The sequence below is a fragment of the Artemia sp. Qi Xiang Cuo genome, chromosome 13 (genome assembly GCF_049724085.1).
Source record: "Artemia sp. Qi Xiang Cuo chromosome 13, ASM4972408v1, whole genome shotgun sequence".
Taxonomy (NCBI): domain Eukaryota; kingdom Metazoa; phylum Arthropoda; class Branchiopoda; order Anostraca; family Artemiidae; genus Artemia; species Artemia sp. Qi Xiang Cuo.
In genome coordinates this window covers 24,841,810-24,865,387 of record NC_142806.1, presented here as the reverse complement: position 1 = coordinate 24,865,387, position 23,578 = coordinate 24,841,810, and the positions used below count along the sequence as shown (strand labels likewise).

At 33.8% G+C, this 23,578-nt stretch overlaps 1 protein-coding gene across 5 annotated transcripts in view; it reads left to right on the top strand.

Annotated features, from left to right (window-relative positions):
• The window catches only part of Plod (procollagen lysyl hydroxylase), a 264,942-nt gene that overhangs the window by 68,565 nt on the left and 172,799 nt on the right, over nt 1-23,578 (top strand). For all 5 annotated transcript variants that reach the window (XM_089098842.1, XM_089098841.1, XM_089098840.1 and 2 more), the window contains exons 7-9: nt 4,068-4,199; nt 12,232-12,353; nt 16,076-16,177. In XM_089098842.1, coding sequence (XP_088954968.1) covers nt 4,068-4,199; nt 12,232-12,353; nt 16,076-16,177 — 356 coding nt within the window. The remainder of the gene's footprint in view (nt 1-4,067; nt 4,200-12,231; nt 12,354-16,075; nt 16,178-23,578) is intronic.

The window sequence follows — 23,578 nt, the reverse complement described above, 5'->3', positions numbered from 1 at the left end:
GTAGAATCAAGAAAAGGCTCTATTGTCAGAACAAGTAATAGGGGACGACAAAGAAAAAAGTCTTCATATAACTACTGTGCGTTTGCGGTTCTGATGAATTGTGATAAAACAAAAAAGACCGAAAAGGGGCAAAAAAGCTACTAAATAATTACTTAGAAAGCAAAACAATCCTTACTGTTTTGAGGTATTGCTGTCATTGAGAGACAATGCTATCGCAGTGCGTTACACATGCTGGGCAATCACGCAAGGGCTTCATATGTTTTCCAGATGAATTGTCAATGGGTTGATTTGGGTGGCTGTCTGACAGACTGTATTTCAAACATTAAGCTGTATGAAAAATTTGGCTCTAACCCCGTTTCTCGGGCTTTAATGGTAGAAAGGTGGAAATGGCTAGGACCCGTTCTGCGGATGAAGGATGACAAATTGCCAAAGATCGTCCTTTTTGGCCAGCCCTCTAGGGCCAAAAAAAAGCAGGTCATAATAGGTCATAAGGAAGGGTGTAAGGGAAATTGGAACTTTTTGGAGGGTCCAAAGAGGGAGGCTTTAAATAGATTGGGTTGAAGGAGGAGCGGGCGTAGCTGTGAAGGCCTCAGGTCGCTTGGTGTTGGATTGAGTTTTTAGTAGTAGTAGTACACCCTCAATCAATTTCGCGTTTGGAATATTAGTATTGGAAGCAGTTATGTCATTTTTTTGCGTCTACTATTAAAATTCTTTTAGCTATTTCTCATTTTTATTTTCGATTATATCGAAATGTACTTTTTGTCAAATCTTACCAGTTCGCGTTGAATTCACAGGCTCCAATTTCAAGTGCCTCATAACAGTTCTTTTTATCAAAAGAACCATTGTCATACTATTTTAAAAGAATCACTCTGAATGTCTTTTTCACTATTTATAAGCATTTAATATTTGTGTCATAATCCAGTCCCATTTCCCAACTAGGGTCAGAAGTCACATGGGAATGTTAATAAATAAAACTCTTCTCTACTCCATTGATTTCTTGAAGAGTAAAGGCGGATGTCTTTTTATTTTTATTGACTCCGAGCGAGTTAATGCAACACCGTGGTTGTAGTAGTAGCTGTAATCTTAAAGAGCAATCCATGCCCATAGTCTATGCTGTATTCAAATGCAGGGGGTATGTTTACGGGGTCCCTCCCCCCTCCCCACGAAAAAGTATTATCAGGCTCGTAGAAACATAATTAAAATGCATGTAAATGAATTTTTGATGCGTTTTTAAATTTTTTATTTTATTTTAACCCACCCCAACAAAAATTATGGATGCGCCCATGCCATATCATCAATAAAGAAAAAAAGGTCTAGTGACAAATATTTCCATGCACATTGTTTTGACTATAGTAATTTTCATTTAAGTAACAATGGTTTTATTTAAAAAAATATATATATACATAATGTAGTCCATTATGAAATGCTTGTGGGGTAGAAAAACCACCTAATAAATAAAAAAAAACAAGAAACTAAAAAGAAAGAGAGAAAAAAAAAGAAATAGAAAAAAAACAAAAAAAACAACATAATTAGAGCTCAACTTACCGGACCCGAAAACCAACGAACCTCCAAACAACACCCAACAAAATAATAATAATCATAATCATATTCCGCTGCAACTAAACCCTCCTCAAAAACAAAACTTAAGTGGCGTGGAATAATCCATTCAAAATATATACATCAAAACAATGGTTCTTTAGCGACTTACGAAAATCCTGCAAACCCCCAACATTCCTCAAATCCTCTGGCAAACTCTCCCAAACTAACGGGACAACATGGCGAATTGAAAACCTAGACCTAGACGTGACCATAGCTGGTCTTCGCACCAACTGAGAAGATCGTGTCAAATGATCGTGAATAGTAGACGCAAGACTAAAGACGCAAAAACATGATGGTAACTCCAAAGCTAAATATTTAAACATAAACAGAGCATTATAGAATACACATATTCCTGCTAACGGTAGAATTTTATACTCGCGGTAAAGATGCCTCACCTATACAGATAGGTCAAAATGATTACCATAAAGAACTCTAATTGCCATATTCTGTGTTACACAGAGCGGATGGAGGTGAGTTACGAATGTTTTCGACCAAACCATACAACAGTAAATGAGATATGGGTGAACCATAGAAAAATACAACATTCTCAGAATTTCACACGGAAAAAGATACCTAAGTTTACGCATAATACCAATATTACGAGACAATTTGCTGTTAACAGATGAAATATGGTCTTTAAAACTAAGGCTTTCATCAATTATAACACCAAGGTATCTAGTACTAGTAGATCTCACAATAGTATGGTGCTCTAATTCTAAACTATTAATCCATGGATAATGTCCAGTAATTCTGCCATAAATAAAAAAATTCGACTTATTGTGATTCAGTTTCAATTTATTTACTCGCATCCACTTTTCAATCGAAGAAATACCTTGTTTCAATATAGTCATCAACTCATTTTCAGTTCTATCAGCTACAGTGAAATGGGCATCATCAGCAAAACATGGTAGAATTCCCTTAGTACCGTGAGTATCAAGGTCTAAAGAACAAGACACATTACTTGAAGCTCTACAAAGGTCATTAATGTAAACCACAAACAATAAAGGGCCCAAAACGGAACCCTGGGGTACTCCAATCGAAATATATTCAATTTTAGATGTAACTCCATCCATCACGACACACTGAGTCCTTCCACTAAGAAAACTAACTATCAATTTAAAAAATTAATGAAACATTGAGATTTAATTAACAGTAATTTGTAATTAGGAGAATAAATTCAAAGACGAGTGTGAAACCCCTCATAACTGACCTCCCATTGAAATAAAAAGTACGGTGCGAAATCACCAGTGTTTTAAGGTGCAGTTTTGCAAGGGTAGTACTAATGTTTATTTGTTTCTCAGGGGTGATGAATGAATTCATCACCTGAACATATTCACCTGAATCACTGAACCATACATCACTGAATATATTCAGTGATTAGACACGAGTGTTTCATTTTTCATCTAACCTACAAAGTAGGGAACACAAATATCTGAAAGCCGATTGTTCAAATATTTGTTTATTTAAGATAAATTGTCTCTAAACAGTCAAGAAAAATGATTGAGCTTGAGATTATGGCGAATAATATAAATAAAATAATAAATAAAAAAAATAAAAATTATATTGGTCTGTCGACAATGCTGTCATGTATGACCAGAGACATATTGGCATGATACCTTTTGATTCAAATGTAGGTTGATTTTGACGTCGAGATACATTTGAAAACTCTTTGTTTGTAAAGATTCAAACATAAACGATCTGTCAAACATAAACGATCGATTCCATGGATTTCACTATCTAACCTACAAAGTAGGGCACAAAAATATCTGAAAGCCGAAAAAAAATATAATAGTACAAAGACATAGAATAAAGAAGAAACAGGTAAAATGTACTAAAAAAGATGTCAGGGTGTTTGTAGCAAAGTATGCAAAGATATACAAAGAATTATAAACATTTTTAGTATACAAGTTTAAGGTGCATGTATATTGAATTGGAATTCAGTCAGTTCAATCTATAAATAATTTACTATATAAATAATAAATAATATATCTAACAATAATAAATAATAAATACTAAAATAAAATTAACTAATAAATAATATAAATAATAATATAATATATCAATACATAAATAATATATAAATAATTATTATAATTATAATTGATATATAATTATTATAAATAACTTATTGAATTGACTGAAAGAATTGTAAATCTTCGTTTTTCTCATTATACAATAGGTTAAGATCTTGACAATGAGTGTTGTTTTTAAGATTTTAAATTTATTCAATTTTAAGCACATATTTTTTAGTTAAATAAACAAGCCCCAATGAACCTGGTCTTCTTGGGTAGTATACTAATTTTTTTCATTCAACTATAGTTATTGTGCTAGTGCTATTAGTTGAAATATGGTTTTAAATACGAAATTTAATTTGTTTTCAAAGAAAGAATATGATGTAAAAAAAAAATGTGAAAAAAGTGGTTAAAACATTGTGGCTACAAGATTATAGATTGAATGTCTTTTCTTAGGAAGGAGAATATCCTGTTGTGGTTATGGGCGTCTTTATTGGAGCACCCACTCCGTTCCTTGAAGAGTTTTTGACCAAAATCAACGGTATTACGTATCCCAAACGAAGAATTCATTTATTTATGCATAACAACGTAGGTTTTTTTATTTTACTTTAATTATTTGATTTTCATTCAATTTTTATGTAGATTTTTAGTGAAATGATATTTTTCTTAGTTTACTTTTTCCATTTTACGTATTGAGTAGTTCTGTGTTTGGTTAGCCGACTGTTTTCTGTCAATTTATTTAAATTTTTTTTCACAAAGCAGTTTTTCAAAGAAAAGTAAAGAGCTCCATTAAGCCAATAGTTAGTAGAAATAAAGTCAAGCAATCTTCAAAGGGTAAAACTACCACAAATCACTATCAATGAATAAATAGAACTCAAAACGAACAGAAATTACAATAATAGGCGAGTCAATTCCAGAACGAGCGAAAATTAGCATGATTAGGGGTGATAACTCTCATGTCTTCTCAAGACAAGAACATAATTTGCACTTCACTGAAAAAAACAAAAAAACAAATGGTCGTGGAATGTCAGCTTAATATACTCATACTAATATTTATTTCTGAAAGTCTTAATAACTTTTTATTTATTAAAATCAAAAGACTAAAACTACTTTTTATGAATTTTGTTTTCAGTAAAGTGCAAATTGGGAGTTGTCAACCTTACTCATGTTAATTGTTGTTCGTTTTGAGTTTTACTCGGTTATTTATTGTAGTTTCTGTTCATTTTGGGTTTCATTTATTTATTGATGGTCATTTGTGGTAGTTCTAGGCTTGGAAGATTATTTGACTTTATTTCTGCTCATTTTAGGTTTAATAAAGCTCTAGTTTTCTTCAAAAAATCTTGCTTTGTGGAAATAGTTTTTTATATTAGTTTCTGTTTGTTTTTTATTGACAATAGGATTTTTCATGGAAAAAAATGTATCTTTTTTTCTATAAGTATCCAAGGTTTGGTTTGCTTTTTGTATGTTGGAGAAACTTTTCCACAATTTTTAATGCTAACCTGACAAAGAGTATTCTTTGATTTAGTTTTATACCTCCTCGACTTAACCTGAAAAATTAAACTAAATACCATTCCCAAAAAAATTCATGTATACTTGGACATCCTGGATGCACTTACACTCTTTTGATTCATTAAATTGTAAGAGCAGAAGTAGCAATAATAGTTGCCCTAAAAGTTTCAACTTAATACTTCCAGTCGTTCTCGAGATATTACTGTGGTGTTTTATTGGTAACCATACACATAGTGCTTTTTGGTTTAGTTTTACAGTGAGATTTAGCTTTAAAAAATAATGGGCTAATTGTATAAACTGTAGAAATTTGATATGCCCAATATTCCTATAGACATAGTTACTGGACCGTTCTACTATGTTCAACAAAATGGTTATCTCAAAATTTTGATTGGATGTGTTTGGGAAATGAATGGGCTTGGGAGGAGGTCTCCTGGCCCTCCAATCACTTTTGACTCTTAAAATTGACACTAGAACTTTTAATTTCCAGTCGAATTAGCTCCTTTAATAGTTTCAATGATATTGGTAGCTGTTATAGTGTGGTGCGCTGCCTATGATATTGCTTATATGCTCTTTTGGATGCCTGCATATATATAGTTTTTTTGTTTAACTGAAACTATCCCTGAACGTTCCTTAGAAGTTTCACCTTAATACCCTTAGCGTTATTAGTTACAGTAACTGTACTGGTAGTATTAATAGTATACACATAGTGGCCTCTGGCTAGCACCAGAACTTACCCTTAAAGGTCTAACTTAATAATCTAAGCCGTTCTAGTGATATTGCTTTGTCCCCTTTTTGAAAATCTATATACTCATAGTTCTTTTTGATTTATTTCCGTCCGCCTAAATATTTCCTCAAAGCTTTACCTTAATACTCTTAACTTGGGCAGTAGCAACACTTGAAGTAGCAGTAGTTCATTAATAGCAGTATGCGGATAGCACCTTTGGTTTCATCAACACCCCCTTCAACACACGATGAAAGCTTGAATTTAATACCATCAAGCGTTTCTGAAGCATTGCTGATGCGCTCTCTTGACAACCTGTGTGGGTGTAGTGTGTTCAATACACGTATCAATATTCTCTGAATTTTTACCTTATACCCTCAGCGTTAGTAGCAGCAGTAGTAGTACCAGCAGCAATAGTAGTAGCAGTAGTAGTAGCTTCAGTAAAAAACAGTAGTAGTCTTAGCCTTAGTGGGAGTAGTAGTAGTACTAGTATGAGTCGAAACAGTTGCAATAGGATGGAAACATTTTCTATTGGTTAGTTCAACATCCCCTGCAACAAGCCCTGTACTCCAAACTGTTCTTAAGACATTGATGATGCGCTCCTTTGACAACCTGCACATCGGTGTGTTGTGATTCAGTTCACCTTCCCCTCCCCTCAAAATTGCCTGAAGTTGTCACTTTTATACCCTTAGGCATAGTTGTAATAGTAGTCATAGTAGTAATACTAGTATTAATAGTAGTAGCATTAATGGTAACATTACTAGTACTAGTAGCAGCAGTTGTATAACTTATGGCCCTTTTGCTTAGTTGAACATCCCTCTCATCCTGTCTTTGAAGTTTCAACTGAATACAATTAGCCGTTGCTATGACATCGCTGATATGTCCTTTTGATAACTCATATAATTTTTGAAATTTTTATTTTAGTGCTCTTAGCCTTGCAAGGGGTTGTTATAGAAGTAGTAGTTGAAATAGTAGCAGTAGTAGTAAATGTAACACTGGTAGTGGCAATAATATTAGTAGTAGCGTGCACGTACAGCCTTTGGGTCAAATGATCTTCCCCTTTAAGCATTTCCTGAAAGTTCCACCTTAATACTTAAATCCATTCTTGAGATACGCTCTTTTGACAATGTGTATGCACATAGTGTCATATGATTTAGTTCAGGCTTCCCCTCAGTATTTCAAATTTAGTAGGTAGTAGTAGTAGTAGTAGTAGTAATACTGGTAATAGTAGTAGTGATGGTAGTTGTAGTAGCAGTAGTAGTATGCGAATATAATCTTTTTGGTCAATTTGTCTTATCCCTTGTCATTTCCTGAAGGTTCGAAATTAATACACTCAGTCATTCCTGAGTTAAGTCCTTTTGACAACCCGTATACACATAAAGTGTAAAGTGTACACAAAATGTTGGAATGTTGAAACTCCCTTCAACATTCTCTGAAAGGCTCGTCTGAATGCCGTTTGTCTTTTTGGAAAGCAATAATAATCTTTATTTAACTACTAACAACTCACCGCAGCACCAAGCCGCCTGAGGCCAACACAGCTATCCACGCTCCTCCTCCACCACAACCTATTAAAAGCCTCCCTTTTTACATCCGCCCACGAAGTTCCCATTTCCTTTAAATCTTTCTTTATAATATTCCCCACCCCAGACGAGGACGACCTACTTTCCGTTTAGCCCTAGACGGTTGGCCGAAAAGAACAATTTTCAGGAATGTATCATCCTTCATCCGGACAATACCCTGAACTCGCAAAACCTCTAAAACTTCTTTCATTTTGCTCATAGTTTCATCTAGGATGCTTAAATCATCAGAATAATCTAATCCCAGGAGATTCTTTCCTCCTCATTTAATTCCGTGTTCTCCCATTGCCTTTCCTGCGCTCCTTAAACAAAGTCCATCAAAATAATCCATATAAAGGGGGATAGAGACACAGCCCTGCTTAACTCCTGATATAATACAAAACCAGATGCTAACCTCATTTCCTACCTTAACCGCGGCACTGTTATTCTCGTACATAGCACTAATCACTTTAATGTTTTTGTCTGGTATACCATACAGGGATAAAACCTTTACTAAAGATCTTCTATCAACAGAATCGAACGCTTGCCCATAATCTATAAAACTGAGGACCAAAGGTGTTTGGAAACTTAGGCACTTCTCAATTATTAGCCTAAGAGTGAAGATTTGGTCGACACATCCTCTACCTTTTCCAAAACCGCACTGCTCTTCTCTTAAAACTTTGTCTACGGCATCTCTCAGTCTAAAAAGTATCATGTTACTAAGTAATTTACCTCCTACAGAGACCAGACTAATGCCTCGATAATTGCCACACTCACCTTAATCACCTTTCTTATAAAGTGGCTTAATTAAGGTTTTCCTAAAATCGTTAGGTACTTCCCCTTTTTCAAAAATCTTTTTCATGATTATCAGTAACTTATTTCTAACCTCAGAGCCACCATATTTAAGAAACTCATTTACCATCCTATCAGTACCTGGAGCCTTATTATTTTTTAATCCTTTTAGTACTGTCGCTAATTACCTCCTCACAAAACAAATCTTCCTTCACATCTAAGGTATCACAAACTTTTTAATTTTCCTCTATATCTTTTCCTGCAACTCTAGCTCGGTTAAGCAAATTCTCAAAATGTTCGGCCCATCTCTCTCTAGCTTTTTCGTCATCGCTAATTGCGGCCCCATTCTTATCTTTAAATGAGCCAAGTCCGGATTGACTACTCCCTCTCAATTTTACTAACATGCCAGTACAGTATTTTACTATTATGCCGTCTAGCTGTATCTTCCAGATCCTCGGCAATTTTATTCATGGCCTCTACTTCACACCTCCTTAGTTCATATTTTAATGCCTTTTCCACTTTTTTTTTCATTTCTTTTGTTTTCATATGATCTATCACTCAGATAATTCTTGTACAAGTCCTTTCTCCTTTCTTTTAATCATAAAGCTTTTTCACTAATATTCTTAGTTGTAGTTCTAGCTTTCTTCCATAATACACCTTCAGCAGCTTCACAAATTATTTTTCTAAAATTATTCCAACATCTTCCACATTATTAATTTTAATCTCTCGAGTTTAGCATTCAACTGTTCCTGGAAAGCTTCTCTCAAATCCTCATCCTGCAGCCTACCAACATCATAGCTTCCCTGGAGGTAGTTACCCCTCCAATATTATAGCTTCAAATTAACTCTTGACACTACTAGATGCTGATCTTTACTTGTAATATCAATAACGGTGCTCCCATATACCCTAGTATCTTGTATTGATCCTGCCAGTCTTCGGTTTACCATAAAATAATCAATAAGGTATGCTGTCTTACCATCACGTGAATACCATGTTAAGTTATGAGCTATTTTATGACCAAACACCATATTGGTTATAACTAGATTGTTATACCTACAAAATTGCAAAAGGCTGTATCCATTACTGTTTTCTTTTGCTACACCAAATTTACCTAGGCTAGGGTACCATCTATCCCTATTTCTACCAACCTGGGCGTTAAAATCTCCCAGTAATAACATCATGTTTCTACCTGGGACCCTGTCTATTTGCTCCTGTAACTGTAATTAAAATTCATCTGAGTCACTAGTATCTCCGTCAGTCAGTTCTACAGAGGCGTATACTACTATCACTGATACCCTGAACTTTTTAGTCATAAAATGAGCAATTAGTATTCTATTATTAATACCTTCCCAGCTTAAACAGCTTCCTTATTCATCATGAGCCCTACTCTCTGTCTATGTACCCCATCCTTCCTGCCTGAGTAAACAAATTCTATATCACCTAATTTCATGCTTCCTACCCCTGGGATATGAGTTTCTGAAACTCCTAATAAATCTAGTCGAATCGTCTGCATTCGTCAGTCAATAACATATGCTATATGTAAATATTGAACGAATTGCTTAACTTACAGTTCTTGCCCTGAAGGCTGTGGGGAATTGACGTCCCCAAAAGTGTAATTTCTAGACATTTCAACAATGCTGGAGAAAATAGATGTTTCAAAATTTTGATCGGTTGTTTGTTTTGGGAAATGATGGGCACGGGGAGGGGGTGTGGTTTGTTTGCCAAAATTATGAGTGTTGACACTATAACTTTTAATTTCCAATAAAATGTCCCATTCGAAGTTTATATGACCGCCCATTCAATCAAAACCTTAAATTCCCGAAGGGCATAACTTATAGCCTTTGCCCTAGGATCTGGTGGGTTCGTGTCAATTCTGGAGGCTTTGTTATATGTCCTCTCAACTATTTTAAATAAGACGGCCATCTCTCAATTTTGAGCAGGTACGTTTGGAAAAAGAGGGTATCGGGGGCAGGGGAGGGGGTAATTTCCTTCATTCACTTTTGACTCTTAAAAGGGAGCTAGAAATTTTAATTTCCAATTAAAAGAGCCTCCTCTAAAGTTTATACAACCTTCCTTAAAAACCTTAAATGCCCTCAGGACATACCTTACAGCCCTTTCCCTTAGGCTCTGAGGGGTTGCTTCATCTGCAAAGGCCTTGTTATATGCTCTTGAGATTATTTTGAATACAATGGCTAGAGGACGTGGGGGGGGGCTAGTTGCCCTCTGATCACTCTGACCCTTAAAAATGGCATTAGAACATCTGCTTTCCAATCCGATGACCCCCCTCCGAAGTTTATACGACCAACCTTCCAATAAAAACCTTATATGCCCCCCGGAACATAGCTTACAACCCTTGCCCTGAGGGTTGTGGGGGGTTGTCATCCTCAAAGACATAATTATCAGACGTTTCAACTACGGTGAACAAAATGGCTATTTCAAAGTTTCGATTGGGTGTGCTTCGGGAAATGATGGGTGGGGGCCTGACTGCCCTCCAATCACTTTTGTCTTTTCGAAGTTTGTACGACTTCGAAGAACTTCTTCTCTACGAAGTGCCCTAAAAGAAAAAAAAGAAGTGGTCCGTGTACGAAGAAGTGTACGAAGTGTAGAAGTGAAGGGAAGAAGTGAAGGAGAAGTGATTTATAAGAAGTGAAGTGAAGAAGTGTTCTAAAAGAAATAAAAGAAAAAAGGTTTTCTGTGCAACGCTCATTGGTCTTAATGACACATTTTTGATAAGCCATTTGTCCTGACACATTGATTTAGTTGCACCTTGAACGTTTTTGGTAATATTACATCACATTAAAATGAATTTTTGTAGACTCCGTTTTGATTATTTGTAATGATTTTTTTCTATTAATTTAGCATATTGTTATTTTTCAATATTCTTCGCAATTTTTTTAAGGCTATGTTAGAAATTAAATGAATTTCCTTAATCTTTACTGTGCTATTCTGATTGCTCAGACTACTTTTTTTTATTCTCGTGATTGCGTTTTAAAATATTTTTCTAGTTTATCTCTTCGACACTCAGTTTGCGCTTTTTGAACATTTGCTGCATATATTTGAAAAGCAAATAACTTAAAATATAAAGTTTCAGGAATGTGAAAAAATAACTTTATCAAGTCTGTAATATCTTATGTAACGTAAGATGATTGCTATATATATATATATATATATATATATATATATATATATATATATATATATATATATATATATATATATATATATATATATATATATATATATATATATATATATATATATATATATATATATATATATATATATATATATATATATATATATATATATATATATATCTGAATATTTGCTGTGTAGTTTTAAAAGAAATTTAAAATAATTATTAACGAGGCAGAAAATTAGCCTTAGAGGCTGTACGTTGGATTTTATCTAAAGTTGGATGACAGTTGATAACGTCTGAGTATTTGCTGAATATCATTTCATAAGACAATAACTCAAAATATAACTTTTTAAGAAGCTTAAGCTTCTTAAAAAGTAAGAAGCTGAATTTTCTTACTAAAATGGTTCTCAATTAATCTTTTTAAGTAGTTGAAAAAGCAAATTTTTATATGTATATATATATTTTTATTATATATATTAAAAAATAACAAAAAAATTTAAAAAATTTGACATTTATCATTTGACATTTATATATATATATTATTTATATATTATATATATTTATATATATATATATATATATATATATATATTATATATATATATATATATATATATATATATATATATATATATATATATATATATATATATATATATATATATATATATATTGTAGAATTGTAACAAAAAAATTAAAAAAATTTGACATTTATCATTTGACATTTATATATATATATTTATATATATATATATATATATATATATATATATATATATATATATATATATATATATATATATATATATATATATATATATATATATATATATATATATATATATATATATATATATACATATATACATATATACAATAATAAAGGAATATTTATATTTTCAGGCTGAGTATCATAGTAAGCAAATTGAAGAGTTTGTTAAAGAAGTTGGCCCCCTCTACAAAAGTGTGAAGTTCATTCGTCATACTGATGGCATTAAAGAGTGGCATTCTAGGAATCTTGCAATGTAAGTTTTTATAATTTGCCTTCTGTTCGATAAGATCGACTTGGCCTAGATGTATAATACTATTCTAAAGATAAAGAGCTAAGTCCCCCCCCCTCCAGAAATCAAGACTTTGTACTAAACAGTTTTTGACTCTTCTGACCAGATGCTTTTTCCATCTTCTATTTTTTTATCGTTTGTGGGCTGATATTTGTATTGTGTTATATGAAGACAATGGATATTTCTTACTCAAATTATTATTGAGCTAGTTTATAGAGTGTTTAATATTTTATTAGAGAGTGAGACGGGGGGGGGGGGCTGGGAGAATCTTTTTTGTTTTGATGTTTTTCTTTTCGTTCTACAAATTCATGCACGTATAGGTAAAACCCAGCGGGTTGAACCTTTTCCGCTAACATTAGAAGTGATAAAAATTATTATGGACTTTTTAGTTATATAACAATTAAATGCTCGAGCTTTTGGTAAAAACACAATATAACACGCAACATATAAACACAATATAACAAGTTATACTATATATAACTTTAATACCATTAAGTGAGAGATGCAAATGTAGCTAAATATAAGGGCCGGTTTATGCGTCTCTGATTGCGATTTATATACCCCGAATTAAATTCAGGTGGAGTGGCTGGATTATGTGGAGTATAATATTATATTGTGGCTGGATTATATACTGAGCTGGAGAGGAGATACAATGGCATTTGGATTTTTTTTTTAAAGAGGTTGTGTTTGTGTAGCTTACCTAGGTTAGCTAGTGGCGTCCCCCTGAATACTCACACCAGTTGCATTTGCTCGTCAGGTGTTACTATAATCGTTTTAGGTTATTATGTTAGACTTTTAACGGATAAGTTTTTTTTCCTTTTTACTATAGAGATCCCTAAACAAATGTCAATGCTTAGGACCCATTTTCAGAACAAGCCCTATTTTACATACCCACAGTGAATGGTTCTATATAAGTTTATACCGAGAAGTTTTGGCAAATATTTAGATTTTTGTCCGCGAAAATTGTTTTTTGAATGACCAGAGCTCCTCCCTTCTATCCCTTGACTACAGGGCCTAAGTGAGACCACTTCGTAAAAGACGAGCCGCCACTAAACCTACCGAACCTTCCACATCCTTCTGATTTTGTGTCAATCTAATTTTGTCGATTTTAATAATCATAATAATAATTTATTTCAAGGCTTATAAGACATATAAAAAAATGTATATACTAATAACAACACTGAATATTTGAAGAAAAGTGAATTATCCTATCTATTTCTAAGAAATACTTCTAGATACTTCTTCTCGGATCCTATCTAGTTCTAGCTGAGTAGTTGAGTGCTACACTTTTAATCAGGATGTCCTTCGGGATGGGGGTTCGAGTCCTGGTGTTGTTACTTATTTGGTTTGGAACGAGGGTCAGTTGTGTGACTCTGTAAGCTTAGCCAGAGTCGACCCAGCTCTAAATAATTACCTGGAAAAATATGTTGTAGGTAAACAACAAGTGTGTGTGAAAGTAAAGAATGGGTGGCTTATAACCCCTCCATTTCATTTCCTGGCTGAAGGGCCTAAAAGAAGAGATCAGTAACGCTGATAGAGACTGTAAAGTCTACGACCGTATCTTTTACATACCTATCTGCATTCCCTTCGAATCTACACAATAAGTCTAACGTCACAGGAGTTGTACTCATCATAATTACAAAAATAAAAATATTAAAAAAATATAGCTCCATGGATGTAAAAACGGATTGGCCAATCCAAAGAGTATGGGAAACAGGTTCGATTTGTACCCTGGGAATATTTGCCTTTTTGTATTTAAAGTATGGCGTACACACATATTTTGGCCTGGTAAAAAATTCGGTTTACCATATTCAAATTTTTCTTTTTGAAGCCAAACACCAACACAAATAAAGCAGTAAACATCCTGATAATTTTGGACAATTTTTTGGTTTAAAATAAATTGATAGAAGATCAAAAACTAATGCGACAATTTTTATTTAGATTTTGGGGCTATACCAAGAGTTAGTATATAATCTAGTTATTTAAGAGTTATGTCATCTTTGGCTAGTAATCCATTAATCATTCTGGGGCTTGTTCTTTCTAGAAAAAAATTTGAGGGTTACTTACAAGATTTACATTAAATATTCATAACTATGAAATGCTCTAAAATATAGTTATAACTCTAAAAATGTGGGACAGGCTCAAAATAGTGGACGATTTTGGCTGAATAGATACTGTCAGGTACTTAAACGATGTATAAATTTTTAAAATTTTCCGTTGCGTATAAGTTTGGAATGACAATGAAAAATGTTTTGCTTTAGTTTTAGCGTGGATTGGTTTGAAAATTTTTTAGCCAAGAAATGCCTCTTGCAATATTTACCTAAGCAAGAACAGCGAAACAACTGTTTCTTCGGGCGTCTTGACTCGCAAGTTTTACCAGAAGAAAAAAAGAAAATTTTATTACAAAAGGGCCCACAACCGTGTTAAAAATAAAAACAATTTCTTTTTAAAAGTCAAATTGGGTAAGGAGGGATTTTATTGCCTGAGAAATCGAGATTAGGCCTACAATAATGCAATTTTGTTATGATTTTTCTGACTTCGGCCCCATCTTTATTGATGTATTAACAGTCATAAAGGTTTTACATCTTAGGATGCACATACACACCTCGCAGAGAGCGGATCATGTGTATGACGTTTAGGACATTCCTCTATCCTTCATCAGTTGATTAAGAGACCTTCCCATGCTTCATTAGTCTCCTTTTAATATATATATTAAAAGGAGTCTCCTTTAATTTATGACGATTAGAATAGACCACGTCTTCCTGTTCGTTTGAACCAGTAGCTACTCCCGATAGTCTTTCCACACTAGCAGCCAGGTGGTACTTCAAAACTAAGATCCATAAGAAAAAAAAACTGGTCTAAGTTAGTAGTATGAGCGCTAACTGCCGTATTCACAGTGTTACTGAAAAATCCTTATTACAATTCTCACCAATTAAAGCAAGCCACTGTATAAATAAAGATTTAATCCTTAGAATGATTTATTAGATTGAACCTTAGATTAATTCAAAAAATAATCTTAGTGATTATTTTTTCTATGCACAATATTTGTCTCTAGTACATGATAAGGGTTATATTCATCATCAGATATTGAAAATGTACTGCTTTAGAAATATAAAATTAGTTGTAAAATTGAAAGTGCATGGAAAAACTGTTAAAGGTAGAGATAAGAGTTAACTGCCTAAAAAAAATAATTATTCAACGCTTACTGGGATTTTGTTTACACAAATCCCAAAGCTGTATCTCCTGTTTCTGCACTCTACCGGGTAATATACCGAGTGCTTGTTCTGAATACCAATCTTACTTTCGCTTACTCCGCTCCCCCCTCTTTATCTTCTTCTGTTCCCTTTCTCTCCCTTTTCTCGGTGTTTTCTCGGTGTGTCTTTTGAATAAATTACTACGCAAAACTTAACGTACCATTGTTTTTTTTTCCAGTGAAGAATTCGCTGTCGATCTAGCTTTACTTGCGCAATTCCCAATGCGGTATATGTTTTTGTTTTTTAATTGAACTCTGTACCAATTACCCACTTTTAATGTCAACCTAGCTCTCACTCTTCCCTGTCCCTTTTTTCTCTCTCTATCTCCTCTTCTCTCTTTTTCTTTTTCCCTTTTTTGTTCTCTTTTTCCTCTTCGTGTGTCTTTTGGATAAATTACTAACCAAGAAATGAATGTGCCCTTATTTTTTCCAGAGAAGAATGTGTCCAAAAGAAATGTGACTATTACTTTAACGTTGATGCTGTTGCCCAAATTGATAATCCACATATCTTGAAGCTGCTCATTGAACAAAATAGGTAATTCATTTCAGTTTTTTTTTTCATGTTTACCCTAATAGAAGTCAATAAATTATAAAAGAAATTGGAATTTTTACATTATTCCTCATAATATAATCGTCACATAATATAGGGGAAATTTGACAAATATTGCTCGCTTGACTTCGCTTTTAATTTACATCGCTGTCGAAAAAAAAATAACTGTTGAAATATTTTAGTTGATGATGATTTTGTTATTTCATTTTTGTTCTGGTTTAACCAAACTTTGGCATCTCTTTGGCCTTTTTTAACTCTTGGTCTCTTTCTTCGACTCTTGGCCTCAAGTTTTTACCTCATTTATCCTCACATTGCCTTTTAACTAAAAAATTGCCTTCTAACTACAGGATATTCATCAATTTGTTTTGGGAGATCATGACTCTCCCCCTCCCTAAAAATAAATTAGTAGGTTAGTATTATATTCTAAATTAGTATTATATTATAAATAATATTATTATAATATTATAAGTTAGTATTAATATTAGTAAATAGTATTAGTATACATTAGTTTAAAAAAAAGCAGGTAACAAGCAATTACAACCGTCCTTCTCAAGAAAATAGTTGATCTTTTGTTCTACTGAATTTTGAGGTCACCGCTTTTTGAGAGTGTTTAAGTTTTTCTAGAATTGTGCAAGTTGTCTTTGTTAATTATAACTTTTGATAAGTAAACCTAACTTAATGAATTTTACATTTCAAAAATTTGTGTTTTATAAATATATTATTATATATATTGTTATAAATAATATAGCATAAATTTAATGTATAAAATATAATATATAAATAGATATGTAAATACAGTATAGTGTATTTTGTTATACATATAATTTATTGCTATGTTCTTATAAAAAGCAGTTTCATTGGATATTTAGCGCATAATGTTTTTCTCGACCCGTGATTTTCAGATACGTTGTTTAACTGTAAAAGTCCTTTTTCAGCTACATAATTTTTTTCTGAGAAGATTCTCACTATAAAAATCTACTTTTATCTTTGAGCAGATACTCTATCCCGGGCTAACAACAGCCCTACTTTCTAGAAAGTAGGATATCTTGAGTTCTACAAAGAACTCAGACAACACAATGAAATTACTTCATTGCCTATTTTGTCATATTACAGATTTAGAAACTACAGATGTCGCAAATACAGATGTCCAATAATGCATTAGTGGTAAATCTTTAAATATAAAAATTCAAATTTCCTAATTTTTAAATTTGTTCTTTCGACAAGGGTAGATGATATTACCCTATTTTTTCTACTTATGCCCTAAGACAAAAAACAAAAGGAACGACTACTACGAAAAAAAACCTTCCATTTTTGGTTGGAGAATAATTCTAGACTTCTGGATATGACTATCAATATCAGAACAAACCTTTTAAATTAAATATTCAGTATTGTTCAACGTATCCTTCAAATGTTCATTTAACAGAAAAAACGAGTTAATATAATTTAAAAATAACCAATAAAACGAGGGTGATTTCAGCCAGTGGAAAAAAACGTAGTGAAAAGACTGAAATAGATATTTCAGTCTTTCAATTTTTTTTTCGATTTCAGCCAGTGGATTTTCAGCCAATAGAAAAAAACTTTGTGAAAAGACTGAAATAGATATCTAAGTCTTTCAGTTTTTTTTTGGATTTCAGCCAGTAGATTTTCAGCCAGTGGAAAAAACGTAGTGAATAGACTGAAATAGATATTTTAGTCTTTCAGTTTTTTTTGGATTTCAGCCAGTGAAAAATAACATAGTGAAAAGACTGAAATAGATATTTCAGTCTTTCAGTTTTTTTGGATTTCAGCCAGTGGATTTTCAGCCAATGGAAAAAAACGTAGTGAAAAGACTGAAATAGATATTCAAGTCTTTCAGTTTTTTTTTTATTTCTGCCAGTGGAAAAAACGTAGTGAAAAGACTGAAATAAATATTTCAGTCTTTCAGTTTTTTTGGATTTCGGCCAGTGGAAAAAAACGTAGTGAAAAGACTGAAATAGATTTTTCAGTCTTTCAGTTTTTTGGATTTCAGCCAGTGGAAAAAACGTATTGAAAAGACTGAAATAGATATTTTAGTCTTCCAGTTTTTTTTGGATTTCAGCCAGTGGAAAAAAACGTAGTGAAAAGACTGAAATAGATATTTCAGTTTTTAATTTTTTTTGGATTTCAGCCAGTGGATTTTCAGCCAGTGGAAAAAACGTAGTGAAAAGACTAAAATAGATATTTTAGTCTTTCAGTTTTTTTTGGATTTCAGCCGGTGGATTTTCGGCCGGTGCAAAAAACGTAGTGAAAAGACTGAAATAGATGTTTCAGTTTTTCAGTTTTTTTTTATTTCAGCCAGTGGATTTTCATGCATTTTTTTTATGATGCATTTTTAAGTTTTTTTGCACCCGCCCTAAAAAAAAAAAAAATCCTGGATAAGTCAGTAGGATTTTTCTAAATCCTAGCACTGATTTTAGTTTCCCATCTAGTCATGGGCGTAATGTATGGAGGGAGGTGGACGCCGCTTTTCCCAATGTTTTCAGCATATCGGTTGAATAGTGACGTGAAGCTTCCCTATTTTACTGGTTCAATCTTTTTTTATGATGTAATGTAAAATGAAGTAATTTTTAGTAACGATTGTACCCAAATCAGTCGGTAAAAATGACCAGACAGTCGGTAAATCCATTACCTCCCCCCCCCCAAAAAAAAAATTGGCTAGTGAAGGCTATTCATTTAGGCCACTTGCCACGGCAAAATCTCAATGTTTGGTATCTTAAACTCTTGAGCATCGATGGAAAACCTTCAACTTTTACTACTTCTTGAAAATGATTTTGTTACCGTACTGATTTATGACTAATTCTGATTAATTGATTATGATTAAATGCATAATGATTTGTTAAATAATTTATTTTGAATAAATTATATTTGAATAATAATTATTTATTTGGAGTAAATGATTTATTAACTAAATAATCTGTGACTAATGTTTGGTCATTTTAAATGATTCATGACACATTTCGTGAATTCATTATTACTAAAGCAATAACCATAGACTTACTAACGACGTCCGAGATAGTGGTCTATAACAATTAAAGTCAAGAAAAATTTATGACTTTTTAACTAATTTATCATAATTTATGACTAATTTCTGATAATCTCAGATGATTTGTGGCCAATTTTATAAATTTATTACTATGCCAAGCAATAACCGTAGGCTTGCTGTGGATGTATAAGATTGTAATTAATAATCATGAATGTCAAGAAAAATATATAATTCTCGCTGCAAGAGAACATTCCGAGTTTATGACGATCTAGCTGACTATCAATAAGTAACCGAATAAAACAAATAAATAATTAATTATATATATTTTTTTCGACTTTAGCCTATTAAAAATATACCGCCAGCCCAGGTTGTATCCAAGGGGGAGGGGTATCGGGTTTAAACCTCCCCCCCACTCAAAATATTTGTCCAACACGTAAAAACTGAACAAAACTGCATATAAACAAATTTTTGATGCATTTTAATTTTTTGGTACCCCTCCCCTCCGAAAAAATTCTGGATACGCCATTGACACCAGTCGATACGAGTTTCTAGGATCTGAATTCAAGGCAGTCGAAATAATTTAGAGCCTAATGTACTTTCAAAACGACATAAAGTATCGAATGACCATTTGTTTTGTCATAATGTCTAAGCTACTCAAGTTAGACTTGTTCTATCTCTATGTACAGCTTACTCTGATTAGGGCTTCATTGATTCATCTATTCAGGACTACATTAGGACTAAAAAGGGGGGAAGTTACTCTAATTAAGACTGCATTGATTCTTCAATTTAGGACTACAAATTGGTCAAAATTAGTTCTTTGTCAGAAAGATTTTTTTCTTTTAAAGTTTGTATTAAGCCGCAGTTATATTATCAGTGATAACAGTGAGGTTAAGTAAGGGCAACGCTAAACAGGAATTAGATCAGAGAACAAGAAATCAGATAGGAAGAGAATATCAGAAATCAGATAAATCAACATGCTACTGCATCCTGGACGATATGTAGTACAAGGGTACAAAAATACTTCCATCTGCATAAAGAATCTATCCCTTTAATCTCAATTAAAACATTGATAAATTTTTGTTCAAACCAAACAGATAACACTATATTTCAGGCTATGATAGGCTATTACTAAAGATTTGGATTGAACTACAGTGTTTACTCCTTTTGTGTATTTAAGCATTTTAGAGGCTAAATTCACTGTATCTGCCATTTTAGGTTGGTAAAGAGTTGCAAATAAAATAGTATAACATAAAAAAAACTTCTGCAGATATGAACAAATTTAATTTTAAACACAGTTTTTGTTTAAAACAATTTTTTTCCTTTCTTTTTGCTAAAAAGAAGCAGACTTTTTTTTCATGATTTTTACCATGCCAATCCTTTTTCTGAAAAAAGAGAAAGAAATAAGGGAAACAGCAAATATGAATCTGGATAAAATTTATGTTTAATCCCCGGCCCCTTCATATTTCTTTTTGGCCCAACTTAGTGGGTACGTATGTATTTTTTTAGACGGGGCTGTCTCTATTTAACCTCGTCTGAAAACACCTCTTTTCTTTCAACAAAATAAGTGGCATAATTCAAAGGTCAGTAGAAAGGGGGGTTCTACTCCGAACATAACCAAGTGGTTTATGGTTTTCTCAGTGAGAATGAAAAAACAGGAATTTTCTCACTTGAAAAAACAGGAATTTTGTCACATTTATGGTTGTTTTTATGGATGGTTATTTGTGTTGTTCGATTTATTTGATGTTTTTCATGGATGGTTATGGATGATTTATGGTTTTTGTCAGTGAGAATGGAAAAACAGGAACTTTCTCACATTTATGTCTGTTTTAATGGATGGTTATGTGTGTTGTTCGATTTATTTGATGTTTTTCATGTCTGTTTTATGGATGATTTATATCTGTTCGTTGTCAGTGAGAATGGACATGCTCGACGCGAATGCTATGATATTGTTTGGCTAACCTAACCTGAGAACTTGATTTACATAATCGATGGGGAAATTATTGGTTCACGAAGGGGGAATTAAGAAACAAACATGGCTTCATTAATCTTAGGTCTGAGGGATAAACGTTCTTTAGGTCAGAGAGAAAGATTAATATTCTATTTTTAAATAGGGCTTCATTGATTTTTAGTGTCAGGAATTATAAATGACATCACTTGTTATCTTGGAATTATGCGGGAGTCTAAAGAAATAGGAATTATATTTTTAAATACAGCTTCACGGAGCTTTAAGTCGGAGAGATAAATTGATATTCTAACGAAGGGGGAATTATGAAACATTATGGCTTCTTTAACCTTAGGCCTGAGGGATAAACGTTCTTTAGGTAAGAGAGAAAAATTACTATTCTATTTTAAATAGTGCTTCATCGATTATTAGTGTCGGGACTTATAAATGAAATCACTTCGTATCTTGGACTTATGAGGGAGTCTAAAGAGATGGAAATTCTATTTTTAAATACGGCTTCACGGAGCTTTAAGTCGGAGAGATAAATTGATATTCTAACGAAACCATAATAGTTTAGCTAGGAACATTTATGAGATGAAGAGATTAACGTAGGAAAGGGTTTCCTAGAAATTTGAAATGTGAAAGCACAGAGATGCCAAAAAACAAAAGGAACACACAGAAATTACTTTTAGGGGATTATTTGGGCGAAACGGTTTTAAACAGCTTATGGAATTATTTCGGCGAAACCGTTAGAGACGATGATTTAAAAGATGATTTAAAAGATGATTTTAGAAGAGGTTTTGAGTGTGGTCGTTATAATACACAAGTTCCATTTGAACAGTGTTGTGAGGTCCCCTACCACAACCCCAAAGGATCTCGATCTCCCGACCCCAATCCATAGGGTTTCAAGTTATAGACCCCCCTCCCGAAGGACCCCCCCCGTCCCACCCGGTTCCCAGGGCTACCACCCGGCCCCTAGACCCTCCAAGACCTACACCGGGCCTCTTCCCCGTACTTCGCGATACCCCCAGACAACCGCGTTCCCACCCGCCGTCCCCCTGTCCCCAAAGGCCCCCAAGGCTCTCAACCAGCCCCCAGGACACCCCCAGGCCCTCCACTGGTCCCCAAAGGTCCCCCAGGCTTCCAAAGGGCCCCCACCCGCCCCTTCCTCTCCCTCTCCTCCCCCCTCCTCACCGTCCCCTCCCACCCCCAATCCCCCTCACCGTCCCCTCCCCCCTCTCCTCCTCCCCTCCCCTCCTCCTCCCCTCCCCTCCTCCCTCCCCATTTTTTAAATATTTTTTGTGCTCCCTCCCCTCCCCTCCCCCTCCCTCCTCCCCCCCCCCCATCCCCCTCACCTCCTCCTCCCCATTTTTTAAATGTTTTATGCATTAAGACACAGAAGGGCACCCTCCCCCGGGCCCCCCCAAGGGCCCCCGACGCCCCACTTTTTCTGAGCTGGATTTCTTAGCCTTTCATAGGTCTGTGTTGTCAGAAAATTATGATTTGGGATGTGTAGTTTGCTATTTTGACTTTTCAGAGCTGGATTTCTTAGCCTTTCGTAAGTGTTTGTTGTCTGAAACATATATTTTGGGATGAGTAGTTTGCTATTTCATACTTTTATGAGCTAGGCTTTTCTAGTATATAGTAGGTGAATGTTGTCAGAAAATTATGATTTGGGATATGTAAATTTCTATTTCGGGCTTTTCTGAGCTAGATTTCTTAGTCACTCATAGGTGTTTCGTGTCTGAAACCTATAGTTTGGGATGAGTAGTTTGCGATTTTTGACTTTTCTGAGCTAGGTTTCTTAGCCTTTCATAGGTGTGTGTTGTCAGAAAATTATGATTTGGGATATGTAAATTACTATTTTTGCCTTTTCTGAACTAGATTTCTTAGCCTTTTATAGGTGTTTGTTGTCTGAAGCCTATAGTTTGGGATGTGTAGTTTGCTTTTGGACTTTTCAGAGCTGGATTTCTTAGCCTTTCGTGGGTGTGTGTTGAGTGAAACTTATGATTTGGGATGTGTAAATTACTATTTCGGGCTTTTCTAAGCTAGATTTCTTAGTCTTTCGTTTGTGTGTGTTGTCTGAAACCTATGATTTGGGATTTGTAGTTTTGCTTTTTGGACTTTTCAGAGCTAGGATTCTTAGTCCCTCATAGGTGTTTGTTGTCTGGAACCTATAGTTTGGGATGAGTAGTTTGCTATTTCAGGCTTTTCTGAGCTAAGGGTTCTTAGTATTTCGTAGGTGTGTGTTGTCTGAATCTTATGACTTGAGGTGTCTAATTTGCTATTTCAGAGCTTTCTGAGCTAAGGTATCATTGTATTTCGTAGGTGAATATTGTCTGAAACTTATGATTTGGTATATATAAATTACTATTTCGAAGTTTTCTAAGTTAGATTTCTTAGTCTTTCGTTGGTGTGTGTTGACTGAAACCTATGATTTGGG